We start from the raw sequence: 21,412 nt of genomic DNA, 5'->3' as shown, positions 1-21,412 counted from the left end.
CACCTTGCACCACGACGAGATTCTTTTACATCAGTGATAGCCTTTGATGCTGATCTTTTGGCCCGACCTGCAGATATAATCCCATTCCCATCTTCAACAACAATAGGTTTAGCACCCCCTAAATTCCGGAGCCACACTTGTTGTGCTGTGCTTAGAACATTATTTATAAACCTAAAATAAAATGAAAAATGGACCTCATTTAAAACCCACATACCCCAATAAATCACAAATTAGAAACAACCATACAACCTAATTTGATTTGCTAAAGCTAAGTATATTCCGAAGGAAAGCTAATAATTTTTTTTGTTTTATTAAGCTTTCACAGAACAAGGTGTTTCAAAACAACTTCTAATTTACAGGCCATAACTGCAAGTGTCTGCAAATGTTCATCCTAATAATTTTCTAGCAAGGAGCATGATGAAGTACTAATAATATCCAGCATCATATCAAATATCACAACTTCTTACAGGGTTATTGTGTCTGAACCACAATACTTCTTTCCATTGTTGTAGAGTGATTAGTCAGAAGTTGTACTGGATAGCAATATGGTATGAGACCATTGAGATTGCTATTGGAAATTATGTTCAAAAGTAGTGCGCCAGAAGCTCCATCAGATTTGAATGTTAGTAATGTCCCTTTTGGGGGATGTTAAGAATTAATTAAATAATTAGAATTTCAGTTGTCAAAATTTAATGACAACATAATTTAATTAATTAAATGAGCAATTAAAGTGATTAGTTATGCCAGCCAAAATTATAAAATAAAAGTCACATAATTTCAAATTAACAGAGAAGGAAATGGAAGGCCAAGAGACAAGCGAATGGAAAGAATTTTCTGGAGGATGCAATAAGAGCTGAAGGAGAGGATTATTCAGGACATGTTGAGTTGATATTTTGATTTGGAAAAATTGTCTAGTACACTTACAGTAGCAAGGTTTCTAGAGACAGAAACCTTCAAGAAATTGAAGGTGTGAATGAAACCCCCTTGTTAATAATTGGTAGCATTAGTTGGATAAACTATCATGCAAATATACATATTTATATATATGTGTGAGATATATATATATATATATGAGATATTTATTTGTCATTATATTAATTACATTCTAATGAATAGACATGTCTATCCATACTTTATCCTATATTAGAGAGATGGCTGCCATTTGGAAAGTACATACCAAACACAATGGCAGTACTATTACATTTGCAGCAGATCTGGAAAACTCAACATGGTATCAGAGCCTAGTTGAGATGCAAAATGTAAGAAAAGAAATAAAGATGTATATATGGGTTGAACAGGGAATACATCAATTGGTATAATCAATCGAGTATGTAAATTTTATACAGCCGACTATGTCATTGCGATCTAGAGATCATATGGAACCCAAAGGGAGTCCAAATATCTTGTCACTGTCAAAGATGGAATATCAGTATTGCTCTTATATGATTGGAGTGTGGAGATTAAGATCTTTGGAAATCATGGCTGGCTATGAAATATGTCAACTTGGTGTATTGTGATCAAAGCATTGGATGAGGTTGTGTGGGCTCTATGTGCCGCATATATGTAGAGATGGGTTGGGTTTTCTTTCTGCTTGATCCAATGAGCATGTGTGTATGCCAAATCAAGAGAATTTCACACAAGTTTCAAATTCGCAAATCGGGCTTGATGAAACAAAACTCAGATCAAGTGCTTGCTAAATGATTGTATTGCCAAGTAATGTGATAAAGATGAGCATTGTGGGCACGAATCTATATTGATGCCACATTGTATTTTTGCAATGAGACTACTATTGAGATGTGAAGATAAATTGTCTGTCCAAATGCATGTGTTCAAGGATTTTCTTGTCTGTGCAATTTGTATTAGGGCTTCTGGTTGTAACAGTAAGCTTTGCGTGTTAATTCTATAACTTCAAATCATGTTGGTCTGATGGTATAGATCATATAGATCTGAAAATGAATTCAATGACCTACTAATGATAGGCTATATAAATATTTGTCTTGTCTTAGTTAAAATTGGCATCTCCCTTGGATAAATTTGATAAGTCTAAATTTAGTCAAATTAGTTAGGTTAAGCACTAACTAAAGGTCTCGTCCTTTGGGTGTGAATTTCAAGGAAACTAATTAGGGCCGACCTAGATAGGGACATGTCTCTTGTAGAGACATGCCCTTTGGTTGCATATTTATATAGGGTAGGGTTGTAGTTAAAGGACACACAAAGAACATAAAGTCTTCTCCTTTAAGCAAGTCTGCCCTATTCGAACACTTCAGATATAAAAGATTTCAGAATAATAAATATATTATTGACATCTCTTATATCAAGTCTATAACAAGGAAGATCATCTTCAGCAAGCATAAGAGAAGGTTTTATCTCAAATTAATCACATTGAATTTGCAGAAATTTTACATGGTATCAGAGCTCCGGTAGTCAAACCTAGGCTCTACAAATTAAACAATTAGACTTAATATATCTAGCGTCATCCTTCTATCTCCAATGGCATACACAATTAGACCCGAGGACAGGTTTGATGGGAAGGAACACTTTGATGCTTGAAAATTTAGAATCATGATGATTCTTGAAGAAAATGATGTAAAATAGTCTGTAGATTCACCATCCAAACAACCTGCTTTTGAACCTAATAAAACTATCTGAAGTAAAGGAAACAGGAAAGCCATGCAAATCATACTAGATGGAGTGAAAAATCAAAATAGTACCCATGCTAACGAAACATCAAACAACATTTGATATGATGAATGCATTATAATATGCATATGAGGTCAATGCTGCAACCAGAGTCCTTGCACTAAAAAGAAAACTAAATCATATATAGATAAACAAGGGAGAATCGTTCAATTCTTACTTCCCGAGAGTTGCCAGTCTAAGAGATGAACTTGCAAGTATAAAAACCATAATTGATGGCAAGGAACTAACATTGATGGCTATAGATGGGTTACCAGATTCATGGGAAAAATTCACACAAGGAGTAAGTGTTAGAGACAATCTTACTAACTTCAATAGACTTAAGGGAGATTATCTTTAAGAAAAATCTAGAAAACTTAAGAAAGGAGAAAAATTGAAAACTAAAGATGAACAACTTCATGTTCTCAACACAAATTCCTATAAAGGTAAGAAGAAGCACTTCCAAGAAGAAAAAGGGTAATCAAAAGAATGACAAACCTAAGAAAGATCTATCCAAAATAAAATGTGAAAAATGCGAAAAAATTGAACACTATAGATCTAATTGCCCTAAGAATTCTAAGCAACAAGTAAATTGTACAAACATTACTAGGAAAGAAAATAACTATGCTCCTAAGAATCGAATATTATATTCACGACTATCAAATAAAGTCTCAAGTAAGGCATGGGTGATTGATAGTCGATCATCTCGACATATTACAGGATACAAAGAAGCACTAGACTCTATATCAAAAGAGGTTGATGGCGAAGTCACCATCGGCGATAATTCAACACATTTTGTCAAAGGAATTGGATATTGCACCCTAAAATTGAAGTCAGGTAGTGTTCTATATATCAAAGGAGTACTCTATGAACCAAGAATAAGAAGGAACCTAATCTCTGTAACAACACTTCAAAATGATGGACAAAATGTTGTATTCATGGACGGTGTAGTATTGACTTGGTCTAAGAACTCTTTATTTAAGAAATCAAAGTTGATTGGTCAAAGAAAGGGATACTTGTATGAATTAAATACAGAACCTAGTCGACCTATTCAAGCCTTAATTCATGAAGCTTCTGATATAAACGAAATATGACATAAAAGGTTAGGTCATCTAAATTTCAAAACATTATCAACTATGAAAAAGATGGTAACTGGTTTACCTAAGCTGAATAAAGATCACTCAAGCATATGCAAAGGATGCGCTCTGGGTAAGAAAACCAAAAGTCCATTTCATGATAGTACTAGAAAAACTAACAATGTTTTGGAAAAAATCCACTCAGATTTGTCTGGACCTATGTATGTTCCTTCTCTTGGAGGATACTGGTACTATATAGTTTTTATACATGACTTCTCTAGGAAAACTTAGATTTACTTCTTAAAGTGTAAAGAATAAGAAGAAATCTTTATGAAATTTGAAAAATTAAAAACCTTAACTAAAAACTTATCAAGACATAAAATTAAAACTCTTAGGATTGATAATGGAGGGAAATATACCTCAAAATTGTTTAAAGAGTTTAGTAAAGAAACAATAATTAAGAAAGAGTATATCGTTCCTTATAATCCACAACAAAATGGGATAGCAAAAAGGAAGAATAGAACAGTTGTAGAAGTTGCAAAAGCTATGATATTTGATCAAAATCTAGAATATTATCTTTGGGTAGAACCCTCTTGTACTATTGTCTATATTCAAAATAGAAGTCCTCAGTCCTAGCTTAGAGATTAAACTCCTGAAGAAGTCTTTACTAAGGTTAAACCTAATATAAGTCATCTTAGGATTTTGGGGTGCCCAGTATAATACATGTTCCAAAAGAAAAGAGAACAAAGTTAGAACCCTCGGGGAGGAAAGGTATTTTTGTTGGGTATAGTGAAACATCTAAAGCATATAGGATTTGCATACCTGGTCAGAAAAATATTGAACTTAGTAGGGATGCAATATTTGGAGAAGATTTATCATTCAAGAGAGCCCTAAGTTCTGGAGAACCCTCTCCCTTACCTAGTTTTGAAGAAAATACTGAATCTAAATTTCAGAGAGAGAACATTGAAGAAATTGAAGATGAAATTCAAAATCTCAATCTTGAGGAAATTCAAAATTCAAAGAAAAGACCACTTTGGGCCATTAGGACAGTAGAGGAAGCTCAAGACTTCCCTGCACCATCTGGAACCTTCAAATAAGAAAAAGACCCAAAAAGATTTTCTAATTATGCAGCAAACATGAGTGATTTGTCTAAATCAGAACCAACCAATGTTTCAGATGCTATTAAACTTATAGCTTGGAAGAATGTCATGATGGAAGAATACCAATCCATGATGTTTGGGAAATTGTTCCAAGACCTGAAGGAAAATCTGTTGTTTCTTCTAAGTGGATATTTAAAATCAAATATGCTACTGACGATAGCATTGAAAAATATAAAGACAAATTCGTAACCAAGGGATTCTCTCAGAAAGAGGGGATTGATTATGTTCTCTCAAAAAGAGGGGATTGATTATGAAGAAACCTTTTCTCCTGTTGCCAGATACACCTCTGTAAGAGTAGTCCTAGCTATTGCAGCATTGAAGGGATGGAAAGTACATCAGATGGATGTAAAAACAACATTTCTGAATGGAACGATTACAAAAGAGGTATATTTGGAGCAACCTAAAGGATTTGAAACTCATACCCCTAAAGTTTTTGTTTGCAAGCTAAAGAAAGCTCTCTGTGGACTTAAACAAATTCTAAGGGTGTGGTATGAAAGAATTTCTAAGTATCTCACCGGCTTAGGATTCTCCAAGAATGAAGTTGATCAAAATCTATATTATAAAGGGGATAAAGATGATGTGGTAATTTTGATACTGTATGTTGATGATTTACTAATAATAGGTGATGATCATCTTATAAATCAATGCAAGAAGATCCAATCAAAGAAGTTGAAATGAAAGATTTGGGACACCTTCATTACTTCCTAGGACTGGAAGTATGGCAAAATTCTGACAGCACTATACTTAATCAAGGAAAGTAGACATCCTAAAGAGATTTGGAATGTGGAACTACAGGCCTATGTCTTCTCCAATGGAGACTAATCTTCATAAACTCAAGGAAGTAGCAGTAGAATCACCCTCTGTAGATTCTACTCTTTACAGACAAATGATTGGATCTCTTATGTACTTGGTAAATACACGACCCAACATTTGTTATGTTGTTAATGCTTTAAGTCAATTTATGTGTGAGCCAAAGGAGATTCACCTAGTTGCAATCAAACACATCATGAGATACAAGGCACTCTTAACCTTGGGCTCAAGTATGAGAAAGTTGAATTGGACCTACATGGGTACACAGACTCAAATTGGGCCAAAAGTGTTACTAACAGGAAAAGCACTTCAGGATGTTGTTTTAGTTAGGTATTTGCCACGATATCATGGATATGCAAAAAGCAATCATCAATAGCACAAAGTTTCATAGAAGTCGAATACATTGCAGCGGCAATGGCCTCTTGGGAAGCAGTTTGTCTTAGAAAGTTACTTGTGGGATTATTTGGTCAAGCCATGAATCCTACAATTATTTATTGTGATAATCAAAGTTCCATCAAGCTATCTATGAATCCAATTTTTTTTGAAAGGTCCAAGCATATTGAAATTCCTTATCATTATGTAAGAGATATGGTAGATAGGAATATTGTGCAATTAGAATACATTTGCACTACAGATCAGATAGTAGATATTCTTACCAAACATGTCTCACAAGTGAAGATAGATCACTTCAAGAAAAGACTTGGTATGGTTGAATTATAATAAATTTGTATTCCTTAAATTATTAATAAAATAATTTTATTGTCAGGCTATTGACTATTATGGGCTCCACCATTTGTATTCATTATTTAAGAAGTGACGATCTCTAAGATAATGAGCACTTGTATAAAAGACATTATGAGAGATGACAATCTCTTAGATAATGTGCTGAACAGTAGAGATCTAGTGTCAGATCTAGATGAGTTCAAGATCACATTGTGATGTAGACATTTCTATGCCTGAGTCACAACTTGGATAATGAAAGAATATTATTATTCTCCAGAGTTTATCCTGTGAACTAGTAGATCTTAACTCAGGATCATATTTGTGATATAGGCCTACCAGTACCTATGAGTCACAACTTGGATAACGGAAGAGTTTTCCAGATTTCATCCTATATATTGCATTCCACGCAATATCATTATCACTAGTATGAGTGATAAGTCATATCACAGGTATAGTAATATGACATAGTATCATGTGTTCATGACACTACATACTTAGAAGATTCAGATAGATATAGAGTATCAATCTATGCGTATTCATCTTAATTGATGATGCTAGATATGTTATCTCTCAATATGATTATCAAGTTAAGAGGGAGTTTTAACTCTATAACTTCAAATCGTGCTACTCTGATGGTACAGATCATACAGATCTAAGTATGAATTCAATGACTTACTAATGATAGGCTATATAAATATTTGTCTTGTCTTAGTTGAAATCAGCGTCTCCCTTGGATAAATTTGATAAATCTAAAATTAGTCAAATTAGTTAGGTTAAACACTAACTAAAGGTCTTGTCCTTTGGGCACCAATTTCAAGGAAACTAATCAAGGCTGGCCTAGATAGGGACATATCTCCTGTAGAGACATGACCTTTGGTTGCATATTTATATAGGGTAGGATTGCAGTTAAAGGACACACAAAGAACATAAAGTTTTCTCCTTTAAGTAAGTCTGCCCTATTCGAACACTTGCAGATATAAAAGATTTCAGAATAGTAAATATATTATTGGCATCTCTTCTGTCAAGTTTGTAACAAGGAAGATCATCTTCAGCAAGCATAGGAAAAGGTTTTATGTCATATTAATCACATAGAATTTGCAGAAACTTTACACTGCAAGCCTAGTGAGATTCTACACCGTGGGCATCCTGTTTAGTGATGAGGACATCTACAAGCATTTCCAATCCTCAATCTTTAACATTACTCAGGGGTGGCCAGTATGCGGGAAGAATATTGACCAAGTAAGATCGGGTGTACTTCAGCAGCTAAGTACATCTTGAATAGCATCATGGTCAAGGAAGTTTTAAGAATATAATGAAAGGGTTGTGAAGAAAGATAATGAGTATTGTGTAACCGGTGGGTTCGACGATAAAAATCAATATGGTGGTTAAAAAAAGCGAGTTTATGATCGAATCTCCATGAATATTTCAGATTGGACTGCTATAGTAAAATTAGATGTCCATTATCACAATTCATTTTATCCTAGCTATCGTACATGAGTAAATCTCATTTCATATTGTGATTGGAACTGGAAAAAGCATTGAAGTAGATTTTTCGAACTTTTCAACTATAAGACCGGAAGATCAAACATTTTATATGATCGATATGAATCACTATGTTGACCGATCAAATGAGAATGGATCAAATTATGGGTGACTGCAATGTGTCCCTGTGAGAATAAAATGGAGATGGGCATTATGAATTTTGCAAGTTGGTAAGTGGAAGTTGAGGAGATGCCCGAGTTGACAACGACAAATGAAGATTTAACACACGGTGCCCAAATCCCTCTATTATTGTCATTGAATCACATACCGATAAAATAATGGAGAAAATTTAAATATTTCATGTAGAGGAAGTTCTTAGTATAAGTATCTCATTACACTTGTGACTGTAAAGACAGATTTGTGTGATTAATGAGTTTCGAATAAAGGTACTTGTAAATATTGACACCATCGAAGATTGTTGGAATTAAGGGTTGAATGGGTGATACATGGAGGACAAACATGTAATGCCAAGTGTATGAATGGGACATTCCTACATGTATCTGAGAATATTAATGGATAGTAGCAATCTTCCTATATTATCCCATGACTCGATGGGGAATAAACAATTGCAGTGGAAAATAATGCGGAAATAAAAGATTTATATCTCTAAAGTCAGCTCTCCCTTCCAATTTAGGAGGTTTATATGTCTACAATCAAAAACCTTATGGTTGGAGATACAATAAGAAATGCAGACCTTATATCCAGTTAGCGGATGGTACAATCAATGTGATAAATATTCATGAAGGATGAAAATTAATTCGAGCGTTATATTTCCTATATGGGCTCACCTTATGAAAAAAGAATTTGAATCACAAGGACGAAAGTATATGGAATTCAGATTCGGAGGGAGTCTACAAGAGGTCCAAATGTTGATGAGCTTGAGCTTTAGAGGGAGCAGATGGGTTCAATCAACTTGTGACAATCTCGATCATAGTGATTGAGAGGTAGTTTCATTGTTGAAGGTGAAACACTTATGAGGTAAGCTCGATTCAATTGATTATTATACTAACGATATCATTTAAATGCCTTATGGGCCCTGTGTAAATCATGAGGAAGTGACGACTTCCAAATGATTATCACTTGTATTTGTTAATGTTATTGGAAGATGACAATCTTACAATAGCATAATCTTCTATCATGATAGACATCGTGCGATGGCTGGAACAAATCAGGATAGATGATTTCTAGCATGGTGGATTCAATTCCTTAATTGGACCATGACTTTCTAGATTGTGATAAGCATTGTGTGATGGCTGAAACCGATCACATTAGATTATGAACGTTCCTATGGTAAGTACACATTACCTTTGAACAATTTTGAGTTACGGTGAATATCATGAGACATGATATTCTTGATCAAACCATATCTTTGATATCATATTGACATGATATCTAAAACTAGGTATCACGTGTTAGGTGATTCCTCATATCACACATTAGGTGATATGTAAAACTAGGTATCATGTGTTAGGTGATTCCTCATATCACGTGTTAGGTGATATGTAAAACTAGGTATCACATGTTAGGTGATTCCTCATATCACGTGTTAGGTGATATGTAAAACTAGGTATTATAAATTAGACGATACTTCATATCATTTGTCATATGATCACAAGATATGTAAGATGATTATACCATTTATCTTCCGTAGCTAAGAGGGAGTGTTGATGTTTGTAGCATTAATCAGATGTCATATGAGTTGACATTCTAGAAACCATTATTTACGTTGAGGTGATATGTTATTCATATTGTGTATGAATCTTGTTTATCCTCTCTAAGCTAAGAGGGAGTGTTAATAATTGGTAGCTTTAGTTGGATAAACTATAGTGCAAATATATATATATATATATATATATATATATATATATATATATATATATATATATATATATATATATATATATATATATATATATATATAAGTGTGAGATATAATATATATATTAATATATTAAATATATGAGATATTTATTTGTTATTATACTAATTACATTCTAATGAATAGACATGTCCCGTGAAGAGACATGTCTATCCATACTTTATCCTATATTACAGAGATGGCTACCATTTGGAAAGTACATACCAAATACAATGACAGTACTATTAAATTTGCAGCAGATCCAGAAAACTCAACACCCATTCATTCCCTTGGAGTGTTTGCAAATGGCAGGCACTATTGAGCAAATTGGTTAAGTCCCTGTAAGGTTTTAAGAATTGTTCTAGAAATAAAGAATGTTTTATTCTGAATATAATATAGCTGTGAATGTGTGCATTTGAAATAATGATGACGTAAGTTTATATTCTGAAGCTAATATTATTGCATTCCATATATTGTCATCAATTTCACCAAGATTGGCATAGAGATTTTTTGTAAGTGCCACGGGCTTAAGATTGAAGATTCAAAATTATCAATTTCAGCTCTAAGTCTGTGAGCAAAGGATTTCATTATCTTCCCCAGATTATTATAGTTTGGGCATTTCTCGTGATCTGTGCCTTCTAATATTTGGTGGGGCTATATATATTTATATTACTTATGCGAAACTCTTCATGTGGGCCCGATTCTATTTGCCATGAAGCATTATGGTAATTGTATAAACTATCAAGCTCTGACATTTAAGAGACAATCCATTCATGGGACCCCATACTTGCATTGCCCAGAGAGAAAATTAATATTTCCTGAGCACTGTCGTGAGAAAATTAATAATCCAGTGAGCTTGGTTATTAGTTGTGAATAATATTTGTTTGGGGTCAGTTTATTTATTTGAGGTGCCCACTTCAAATAAGGGGAATCATTGCTCGTTGAAGACACCTTGGGTGATGAGTTATTGTCATGAATACAAGACTCAGTGACTAAAGTTGGGAGTTTTATATTTCATATTGGAGTTTGGCATTATTGTCACCTGGAAGCTGTGAACATACTTCTCAGGCACCCAGTCAAGAAACATTATCTTACACCCATAGCTGGAAACATAACTACCATTCTATAGTAGATTATAAGAGTTGCTTGAATCTCTTCTGAAGTGGATATAAATTCCTGGGCACTCGCAGTACGTGAGCTGGACATGAGATTTTACTTCCTTGTTGCAACCCTTCAAGAAGTCTGAGATTATAATGCTTCCATCACCTGCTGGATGTTTTCATGAATACTGCTGTTTGTTTCAGCTATGCATGGAGATGATGTATCTGAAGAGTAACTCACTACCACACTTCAAGATGCAATTCATGCTGGAAGCTGAGATTGTCTCTGGATAACTAATTTTAAGGTCAGATCCATCATTGATTTCTGATTGTCATTGAATAGAAACATTGTAAGTTCAGTTCAGTTTGTATCATTTTCTGAGATGCAAATAACAGATCCATGACATGTTTGTGAATTCTTGATAGCTGTTTTTTGAAGTTTATACCTTGCAAGTGCTGCATTTTGTAATAGCAGATTGGACTGAGTTGTATTTGATTTAGTTTAAGTGTTTGTTTTTATCATTAAGTTATGGAATTAGCTTTCATGGAAAACTGTTCAAACCAATGAAATCTGTGACATGCACTTAGCAAGCAAACTGTTTGACAAATTTACACTGAGAGGAAAAGTAAGATAGTCAGAACAGGGGTCGCTTTTTTTATTGCTACATGACAAAAACTGTGTGATGCATCTAGGTGAAACCCACCATGTCATGCTCAAAATACAGAAAATGTATTGCACCTGATTTATTTAAGAGATTTAAATATTCAGATCTGTAAATCCAGCTGGCTGCATACTGAACACTGTATAAATAAATCCATACCAAGTATTGCATGCATCAAATTTTGATTTATGGTTAGCTCAAAAAAAAAGATAGGGCTATAAGTGATTTGTTTGTCTATCACCACTTAAGAATATATTTTGAATTTCCACTATGATTTTTGAGAGCCAACAAACCCAAATCCTCAAGTACCATAGGATTCAGCATATCACAGATAAAAATGTCACCTGACACACTGATATCCCAGATTTCAAACTACTTGTATTCTTCATAAACAATGTAAATATTATGACAAGAGGTGTCAGACTCTTTCGCTTATACAAAAATTGTATAATATATCTAGTAATAAGTGAACCATAGCAAGGTTCCTGATTATAAGATGATTCATGCACTCAGTCCATCATCAGTACATCAATATTCCATGCAGCCAGTGTTGTTATGATACTATCTAAAAGCTGGCAATCCTTTGATCGCTCTAACCACAAACATGCTGACTTCATGGAAGACTGGTGACATGATGGTCAGCTAGAACCACCCATCATCATGTAACTAGTATTGATGATTGAATAAGAAATTATAAAATTGCATTCATATTCATTCCATTTCACATGTTCCATGACAGCCATACATCTCCATACGCATCATAATCCACATTGCATTATATAACCAGCATTACCACTGCTTGCTGATGATCTCCATATTTCATATGTATTGCATATCCCCCACCAACTTATAATTCAATTCCATCATTCATGCATCTCACACACAATTTCCATATTTCATGCATTATACATCTGCATTCTCATTACCCTTACATATTAGCCAATCGGCTGTATAAGAAAAAAACACATTTATGTTTGAATCGACTAAGTCAAGTCGATAAATTAGAATATCATAACCGACTAAATTAAGTTGGAAAACATAATCGACTATAACATGAAGAAGCATACATGGCATAACAAACCAATTAATGATTTAAGAGGTACGATGTGGAGAGTTACATCTCTCTACAGATACTCTTATCTAGCATACTATTCTTCTATTGAGATTTTGAGATCTGACACCTCTACTAGACCTCGTTGTTGGTACGCATGAGCCACCTCTTTGTTGGGTTCAATTGGTATCAAGATTGATCAACTTCCTCCTTATCAATTTTCACTTGATGCTCCTACTCATCTCCTCCCCTCACGTCAGGAGTTGAACGAGCATGTCAGACAAGATATATACAGACAGTACATTACCACTACCTGGAGTAATCCCCTGGGAGGTCTTTGACCTAGGATGGCATACTATGTTGAGCATTTTCTTGTGATTCTGGATGGTATTATTGATCACCCTGCTTATCTCTATTGGCGTTGGAATCATGCCTTATGGTTTTCTTTGGGCTCATTCAGGGTTGGTTCTCACCGCCTCCAAGCTCAGACCGATCACCATATGGATCCTGCTGATCAAATAAGTCATTTGTGTACTTTGGCAGAGGTTGAGAATGAAATCCACTTCATTTTTTGATGTCCTCTCTTTATGAGATCAGAGGGAGATTTTACTGCCTTCTCAGAGATTGTTCTTCTTTTTTGATGTTGTTCAGTTATATTGATCAGCGTGTCTTGCACTTTATCTTCAAGAGGCCACCCATCTTCGAGAGATTACCTTACAATCTTTTATACCTCAAGGGTGTACTTCAGACCAGCTCACTAATGCCTTTTTCTCTCCCTTGTCTCCTCCACAAGGTTTGAAAAGGCCTTCCAATACTTCTCATTCCAGATCAATTAGACAACACACCAGTCTCTCCAGGCAGCGACAATCCTGCAACGGTTCTACACGGCAGTCTATGACTATGGATCGCCCAAGGGTTTACCCTTCTATTACTGACTTCTTTGTAACAAGGAAGGACCCTTGGTCCTTTTCTTGTATTCTTTCTTTTATTGTTTCTGGATTTTGTTTCTTCTTAGTCACCGTTTGGTGTTTTTGCTTGGGCAGGCTCTTCTGTTTGTTTGCTTAGTCCCATAAACCTCTGTTGGTTTTTCGTGGACATAAATATTATTATCTTATCTATTGTCAAGAGATGGAAGTGTTTGATAATTGCAAGAATATGAGATGGAGTTAAAATTCACTCCATAAGAATGTCATCAGATATTTTTATATATTTGTTCTTATCCTTTACAGATTGCTCAATTCAGAGCATATTGCCTTGTGGCATCCTTGGTGCAAGAATATAAAGATTTATTGACAGATGGCATCTCCAGTGCATACATTTATAGTGACATTAGATACAATCGGTGTTATAAGCCATATTCAGAAACAGCGTCTCTAGTTCATATACATGTCACTACATCAGACACAGTCAGCATTATCATTGCACACACATAGTTAAATATTAGAGTTGGCAATCAGATTGCAGAAGCAAGATTACCTCATACTTTTCATATTATCAGTGCCTCGTCAGAAACAGCAGTGTATACCAAATACATGAGATATTGCCATTGTCACTATTCCTTTTGATGAATCAAACAATGGTAGTCAGTTTATTTATTCCTTCATTTCTCGGTACATTTTCTTGCAGCCATATATCGTAAACACCCTTTTTTTTTTATCGATTAGAGAAGATTTGAAGTGTGATGGTTATGGGTATCCTTGCATGGAGATTAAGTTGTTGAGGCAACCAGTTTAAATCATTTGGACGAGGTTAATATGCAGGAGTGTATCTTTTTTTTTTAATCGCCCCTAGCAGGCCATTTCCTATAGGGAGCTCACGTATGGGAGTTTGGAAGTGAAAGATCCCCAGCCAAATCTGATCTGATTTTTGTGATTTGTTTGGCTGCTGATTAGTGATGTTTTCTGTTGTTTGCAATCTTTTTTTTTTTTTTAAAGTTTCAATACCAATTGTAGTTTGAACTTTGCCAGGTATAGTATGCAAATGAATATGATTTGAACTTGAAATGCAAAAAAATAAATGACTGATAATATGCATCACAATTCTGATTTATTACGAACAGTAATTCATCTAATTCAAAATGAGAGAAATAAATCACCATAGTAAGAATAGGCATACCAGGAAGTCTAGTGCTCACTCCAAGAAAGAGGTTTTTATTGATAAAACATAATAACATTGGCTTCCAACTAAGTCAGTGGTGCCAACAAGTATTATTTGCCATGCTGATAATTAATTAAAGCATATATGAATGAATCTCTAAATCCTACACCTGGCCTACAGGCAAGACCATCCTATCATCGGATAAACTCTCAATGTGCATCAATCTGATCCATATTATATCTGTTATCTGAATGAACCTCACTAGTGATCTGCTGATAATTCTCATCTGAAAATCGCTGCACAAACCCCAAAGCCTGACTTAGGATGTGGTTGTAGGAAAATGAAATTGGCCCTAAGAAAATGTACGGTCGTAAAGGAAGGTACAGCTGGTAGAGATGAACCCAGCCTTCTCAAATCTGCCCAAATCACCATCTAACCATACAGGCAAGATCACCTTATCATTGGATAAACTCTCAATGTGCATCAGTCTGATCCATCCTATATCTGTTATCTGAATGAACCTCACTAGTGATTTGTTGGTAATTCTTATCTGAAAATCACTGCAGAAATCCCAAAGCCTGACTTAGGATGTGCAGTTGTAGGAGAATGAAATCGGCACTAAGAAAATGTACAGTAGTAGAGGAAGGTACATCTGGTAGAGATGAACCCAGCCTTCTCAAATCTGCCGAAATCACCATTAATCTCAGTTAATATTTCGGTCAATCTGCCCAATGGTGAATCCTAGATAAAGTTCACCTCTCAAAGAAAGTTGGGGTTTCGTCAAACCTTTTAAACTTCAGCGAGTTTTAGTTCCTAGACGCTTCAAACTCCTACTCAAACTCAATTCTCAGCTATAAAAATGAATGAATAAATGCTCAAATAAAACCCCTCAATCTCTTTTTATTAGCCTCCAAACCCTAGTTGTTCACTTAAGGGTTTTTCTTCTTATTTTAAAAAAGTTATTTTTTATTAATCCTCTCCGAGAAAGTTTGAACTAATTGAAGCTCGTGTTTCTCATTCATAAAATGCCCACTTTTTAAAAACGACTTTATCCTTATAACTCCTAGGGATAATGACAAGAGAAATTATTGGATTACTTGTCATTACACAATTTCATGTAATTACATCATTTCACGCAATACATCCTTTCCAACTACAAACATGAAAGAAGAGAGTGTTGAGGCCATAGTTGAAAAACTCAGTTTCGACAATATATCGACTAGCTCAAAAATTTTGAAAAACTCAAAATCGGCAATAAATTGGCACTTTTATGATTCATTTGAAAATATATTATTTTTATAGATATATATATATATATATTATTAAATAATTATGAAGAATAAATAAATATATTTGTTCTCTTAAAATGAATTTATAATTTATAAACGCTATAAACTTATAAATGTTGTTAATAAACAATGCATATGCATATTAGCATTAAGAATAAATATACAGTATTATAATTTATTACATATACATGTATTAATTTATACTAATTTATGACTCTCTATAATGAGTTTATTAATATACAATATTATACTTTAGTATTAATATATAGTATAATAGTATTATAAATCTATACTATACAGTATTATAAATTTACAAAACCAATTCAAATAAATTAAAATTTGTATATTATAAACTTATCTATAAACTCATGATCATCAATTCATTACTTATAGTTATATAAATTTACAACTTATAGCTCTATAAAAATATGTATAGTGATGTTGATTTGTATACAGAAGCATAATAGTGATGTGTATATGAGGAGATTTGACTACTATGCGTTGACTTTCCAAGTCATTCATTGGGGATAAAATTTGGTATACTAAGACAAACTTACATTGAATTTCCAAAAATGTTTTCTATAACCTATTGAAGAGCAAAACCATTATGTGTGTATCCTACAATCAACACTCCATGTGATGGCATCTTTGAGGCATATCGTTAAAATAGTTTTTGTGTCTGAATCTATGCTTCTACATTTTCTCAGCAGTCTGAATCTGTGTGCCCTAATAGTCCTCAATAATCGCACCTTTCCTCAGCAACCATTGCAGCCCTTTTGTTAGCCATCGCAGCCTGCAGGAAAATGAAAAACTCTCAACATTTTCTAGAAAACTTTATTGCTTTTCAAGTTGACTTAATCACTAGTTTTTTGACCGGAAAATTGTAAAAACCGTGATTTTTTCATCCCAAATGTGGTGCGGTTTTCTAAAATATTGTTGCGATTTATTTGACAATTATACTGGCTAGCAGTTTTGCTCGCAATATCTTGCAATATTAGCGATATATCGCAACTTTTTTAAACTATGGTTGAGGCTATTGATTCTGAATGAATCAATCTTGTAGACTATCAACAAAATCCTTGTACTACGTGATGACAGCGAGATCGAGGATTTCTGTATTCTGTGCTACCGCATTCACCTTGATGAGTTTCTAGTTGTGATTTGAAAACTCAACGTAATCAAGCTTTTCCTCATTCCAAGTTGTGAATTATCTTGTCAGACTTGCACATTCTGGATTTTCCAACACTTTGAAGACCTTCTCAATGATGTCTGGATGTAAACTTGGAACAACTTTCCACCAAAACTTTTTAACCATTTTTTTGACGCAAAGTGCTTGTCGCATTCCCACACGAACTTAGATTCTCGGACAATCATTGGAAAAATGGAGACCAAAAGAATTACTGTGTTTTTTATTCAAAGCACGCCATCTTTATTGGATGTCTTCATTCTTTATAGAAATTCTGGCATATCTTGACTTGTTGCAACTTGAAAGTTTCAATAGGATTGAATCCATCATTGGAAGATATGGATTCTAACTCCATGAGAATATTAACAAAATGGATCTCTAAGAATAGTATATGCGGAGGGCTAAAATGGCACTTAGGAAGATGGATGGCATGTAAATGCGTGTGGGAAAAGGATGAGTTCTTATAAAGATGCCTTGAGGAATGAAGGCTAGGTGCACAGGAATGTGTGCAAATGGTAACTTTTGACTGTAAAAGTGCAACCTTTACTCAAAAGCAGGTTCTCTGGATGTCACTACAAGTGAATTACATGTAAAACGATCATGCATTTAGGTTCGGAGGATGGAAATGCATGTAAATGGGAATGAAGGATGAGATTGCATGTAAATGCGTATGGAGGGTGAGATTACATGTAATCGCATGTGGAGAATGAGATGCAATGTGCTATGACATGGAGAGTGGAAATACATGTAACTGCACTTGGAATGTAATTGCATATGAAAGGAATGGATGCAATGTGCTTGGCATGTAATGATGGACGTGGAATGAAATGATGCACTTGCACGAGATGATGGAAGATGGAGTGAAGTGAAACGTGCTCAAGTTCTTGGGAAAGAACTTGCAATTTCTTCCAAATGAAGAAAAAAGAGAAAGCAAGAAAACAAACAACGAAAACAAGCACAAAACAAACATGTACCTTTAGTTTTAGACTCAAACATGTCAACAAGCAAGTTGTTTTCATGTGTAAATTCGAATTTGGAGTTAGGGGAAAATCCAAAAGTGTGAAAATGAAAGTTTTCATAATATTTAAGGGCAAAATACACTTTTCATGGCATATATATGAACAAGTGGGCAACTTCAAGCTAAAATATGCATGGATATAGCATGATAAGCATGAATTGATGAGCAAATTTGAAAATGTCCACTTACTTGGAGATCAAAGAGCAAAAATAGCAAGAATCGTAGACTTTGAACTTGACGACCAATTCTCCTCCAAATCCAGATTTTCAAACAATAATTTGACTTCTTCCACACTTGCATTCAATGAATATTAATGAGCAATGAAGGGTCAAACTTGGCATGAGGATGCCAAAAACGTGATCAAAGATCACTCATGCATGCCACATTTTTACTCAAAACTCCAAGGAAAACACGTTTTTGACGTTTTTAACAAAAACGTGGTTTTAATCTGCCTTTACATGAATTGGTTTTTCCATTGAAGGTCAAAAATGTCATTTAAAATAGCAATGATATGCCTTGGTGTGTAAAAACACCTCCCTTACAAGCAAAAACGTGCTCTAAAATGTCCAAATGTGGTCGTTTTTTGCAAAAACATGGTTCCAATATGCATTCATATTAAATGTTTTTGACAATACAATGCAAAAACATGATCCCAACAGCAATGATATGGATCAAAAATCCCAAACCGATTCCTCCTTGAGCCAAAACGTGATCAAGAACACCATAAAATGGACATTTTTTTACAAAATCATTACTCCAAATCACCATAAAATGAAGTGATTTTGGCATAAACTGAAAGATCCCTGATAGATGCCCTTGCTGATCTGTTGTAGTTTTTAAATTAATAAACTATATTTTCCTGTGATTTATTTGATGGTCTTTGAGAATAGACAGAAGTTGCAAAAGGTTTTGTTTTTGTTTTGTGTTTTTTGATAGTTTTCACAATAGTAATGAATAATGAACAATAAACATGAGAGGAGATTGAAAATAAATAAGAACATAGAGCCAAATCAGAATTGCTATAAATCGTACCAGGCAGATTTCTGATTTATAAAGCCAAATAATAAATCCAATACAATTCCAAGGAGCTTACATCCAACAATGATGCCAAACTGCTGCAAATGGCAGCCGTAAGACTACAATGAATCACGTCCCAACTGAAAGAATCAATCTGTAACGCTGAAACCATAAATCTGCAACCTGAATCCACAATAAAGAATGGTGTACTCTATCCCTGATAGCAACGCACACTGTCTAAAGAATCCAATGCCAATAACTGCTGAGGGCTACGTCCCAGCCAGTCCAAAACCTGGGGTTTGCGTCCCAAATGAAGAATTTCTCTCTCAGAGCCAATTCACAAAAACAAGTTTTTCAATATGCAAAAAATAATCTTAGAATGAAGCTTCCATCTCCTTATAACCCCCTCTAAATTGCAAATCGAACCCTAAGTGTCTCCAAGTGGTGTTGTGTAGTGAAAATGTTATAATTTCTTATTTTAAAGTAGTGATGTTACTAGAAAATGACATTTTTCCTCATAGATAGAATTCCATTCACTGAAATGCCCTGAGACCAAAGAGAAAGATTTAGAGAATTTTGAGACCTTTCCAACGAGCTATCACACCATAGGATGCACATCCAGATGAGGCCAAAAAACCCCTTATTACTCCAAAATGGCTAAAACTTAACCTTATTTAATTTATTTAATCACCAACTTAGGAAATATTTAAATATATTAAAATATCTCCCAAATGGTCCCAAAAGGCCCAAAATGACCAATCAAACATGAATCTGACCTTGTCACCTGTCTATGACTGATGCCGGACAAGATGTGTCAATTGGTAGTCCATCCCTAAAATCTAGGGATGCTCCTAAAAAGTAGGAGACAACCCCAATCAACCAAAATTGAGTTCCAATGACTCCCCTACTGTGTGCACGTCTGAGAGAACTGTCACTGAACTGGGAGTTCCTCCTAAAAAATAGGAATGCCTCCTAAAAAATAGGAGATGCACTCTAAGTCTTCAAAACGTTCACCGAGGTCTCCAAATGCCTCCTAGACAACTCCTAGTCAATCCCTACAAATTAGGAATCTCTCCTAAATTGTAGGAAACTGTTGTCTACTGCTCCAAACTACTTGGGAAGTTCATGCATGACTCTCAAAGTCCCTAAGTTGGTTCCCTCTACACTCTGCTGGCCTATGGGAACCAAATAATAGACCAACCCTACTAGAAATGTTGTCACTAAGGAAGGGCAGAAATTGGGGACATGACATGAACCCGAATGTCTAGGGCATGATAATGCCAAGAAATGTAAAAACGACCCTCTTCTTGGGGATTTCAATCCATATCATGATCAATTCTAAACATTTTGCGTAAAACATGTTCTTGGAGGAAGAAAACATCAAGTTTTTTGCCCTTTAATCTTCAATTTTGAGTTTTTCGAATGCATTTGCATGTGTTCAAAGGAAAATCACACTTTTGGGAAGAAATTACATGTTTTAAAAATATGTAATGGAAGACCAAAAGAAAATCGCACTTTTGTGAGTGCATAACATGTTTTAAACTATGTTCACAAATGACCTTTACTGAAAAATTGCACTTTTGAGAGGTCACTGTTTGTTTTGCAAACACTTAAATATGCATGTTTCACTCTTGGGAAGTCATTGCATATTCTAAAACACATGTACTTACATGTTTTATGTGTTTTCAAATTGACTTTTTGCTCAAAATTGTGGTCTCTAGAGGCAATTACATATTTTCAGGTAAATGTGCTTGTAGACATGCTATGCACAACTTAAGTGATGAAATAAACGTGTCAATTTAATTTTTGAAGAAATATTACTTAAATGGATCATAAATAATATTTACACTATATAGATAAATATATAATGTGTAAATATCATTCAAATACTAATATTTTACTAAGATGTTTGAATTAAAATTCAAAAATTAAATCAAACTACATAGTTAATATAGTCACTTAAGTGAAAAATTGAAAAGCAACTCAACCTAAAAATATAACATAAAGTGTTCTATAGTTACTTTAAGTGAAAATTTAAAATGATAAAGTAACTTAAAAACATAACATAAAGTGAATTTATGTTATATTTTTCAAAAAGTGAATGTCAACTTCAAAATATAACATGATATTTTAATTTGTGCAGTTGC

General features: G+C 34.3%; 1 protein-coding gene across 4 annotated transcripts in view; it reads right to left on the bottom strand.

Annotated features, from left to right (window-relative positions):
* LOC149543575 (inner membrane protein PPF-1, chloroplastic-like) overlaps window positions 1–21,412 on the bottom strand; it is a 223,081-nt gene that overhangs the window by 46,597 nt on the left and 155,072 nt on the right. For all 4 annotated transcript variants that reach the window (XM_089798350.1, XM_089798351.1, XM_089798352.1 and 1 more), the window contains one exon: window positions 4–171. In XM_089798350.1, the coding sequence (XP_089654476.1) occupies window positions 4–171 (168 nt within the window). The remainder of the gene's footprint in view (window positions 1–3; window positions 172–21,412) is intronic.

This window comes from Cupressus sempervirens, chromosome 8 (genome assembly GCF_028749045.1).
Source record: "Cupressus sempervirens isolate cs-2001-9-10 chromosome 8, ASM2874904v1, whole genome shotgun sequence".
In the NCBI taxonomy this organism is placed as follows: Eukaryota; Viridiplantae; Streptophyta; class Pinopsida; order Cupressales; family Cupressaceae; genus Cupressus; species Cupressus sempervirens.
This window is presented reverse-complemented; position numbering and strand designations above follow the sequence as displayed.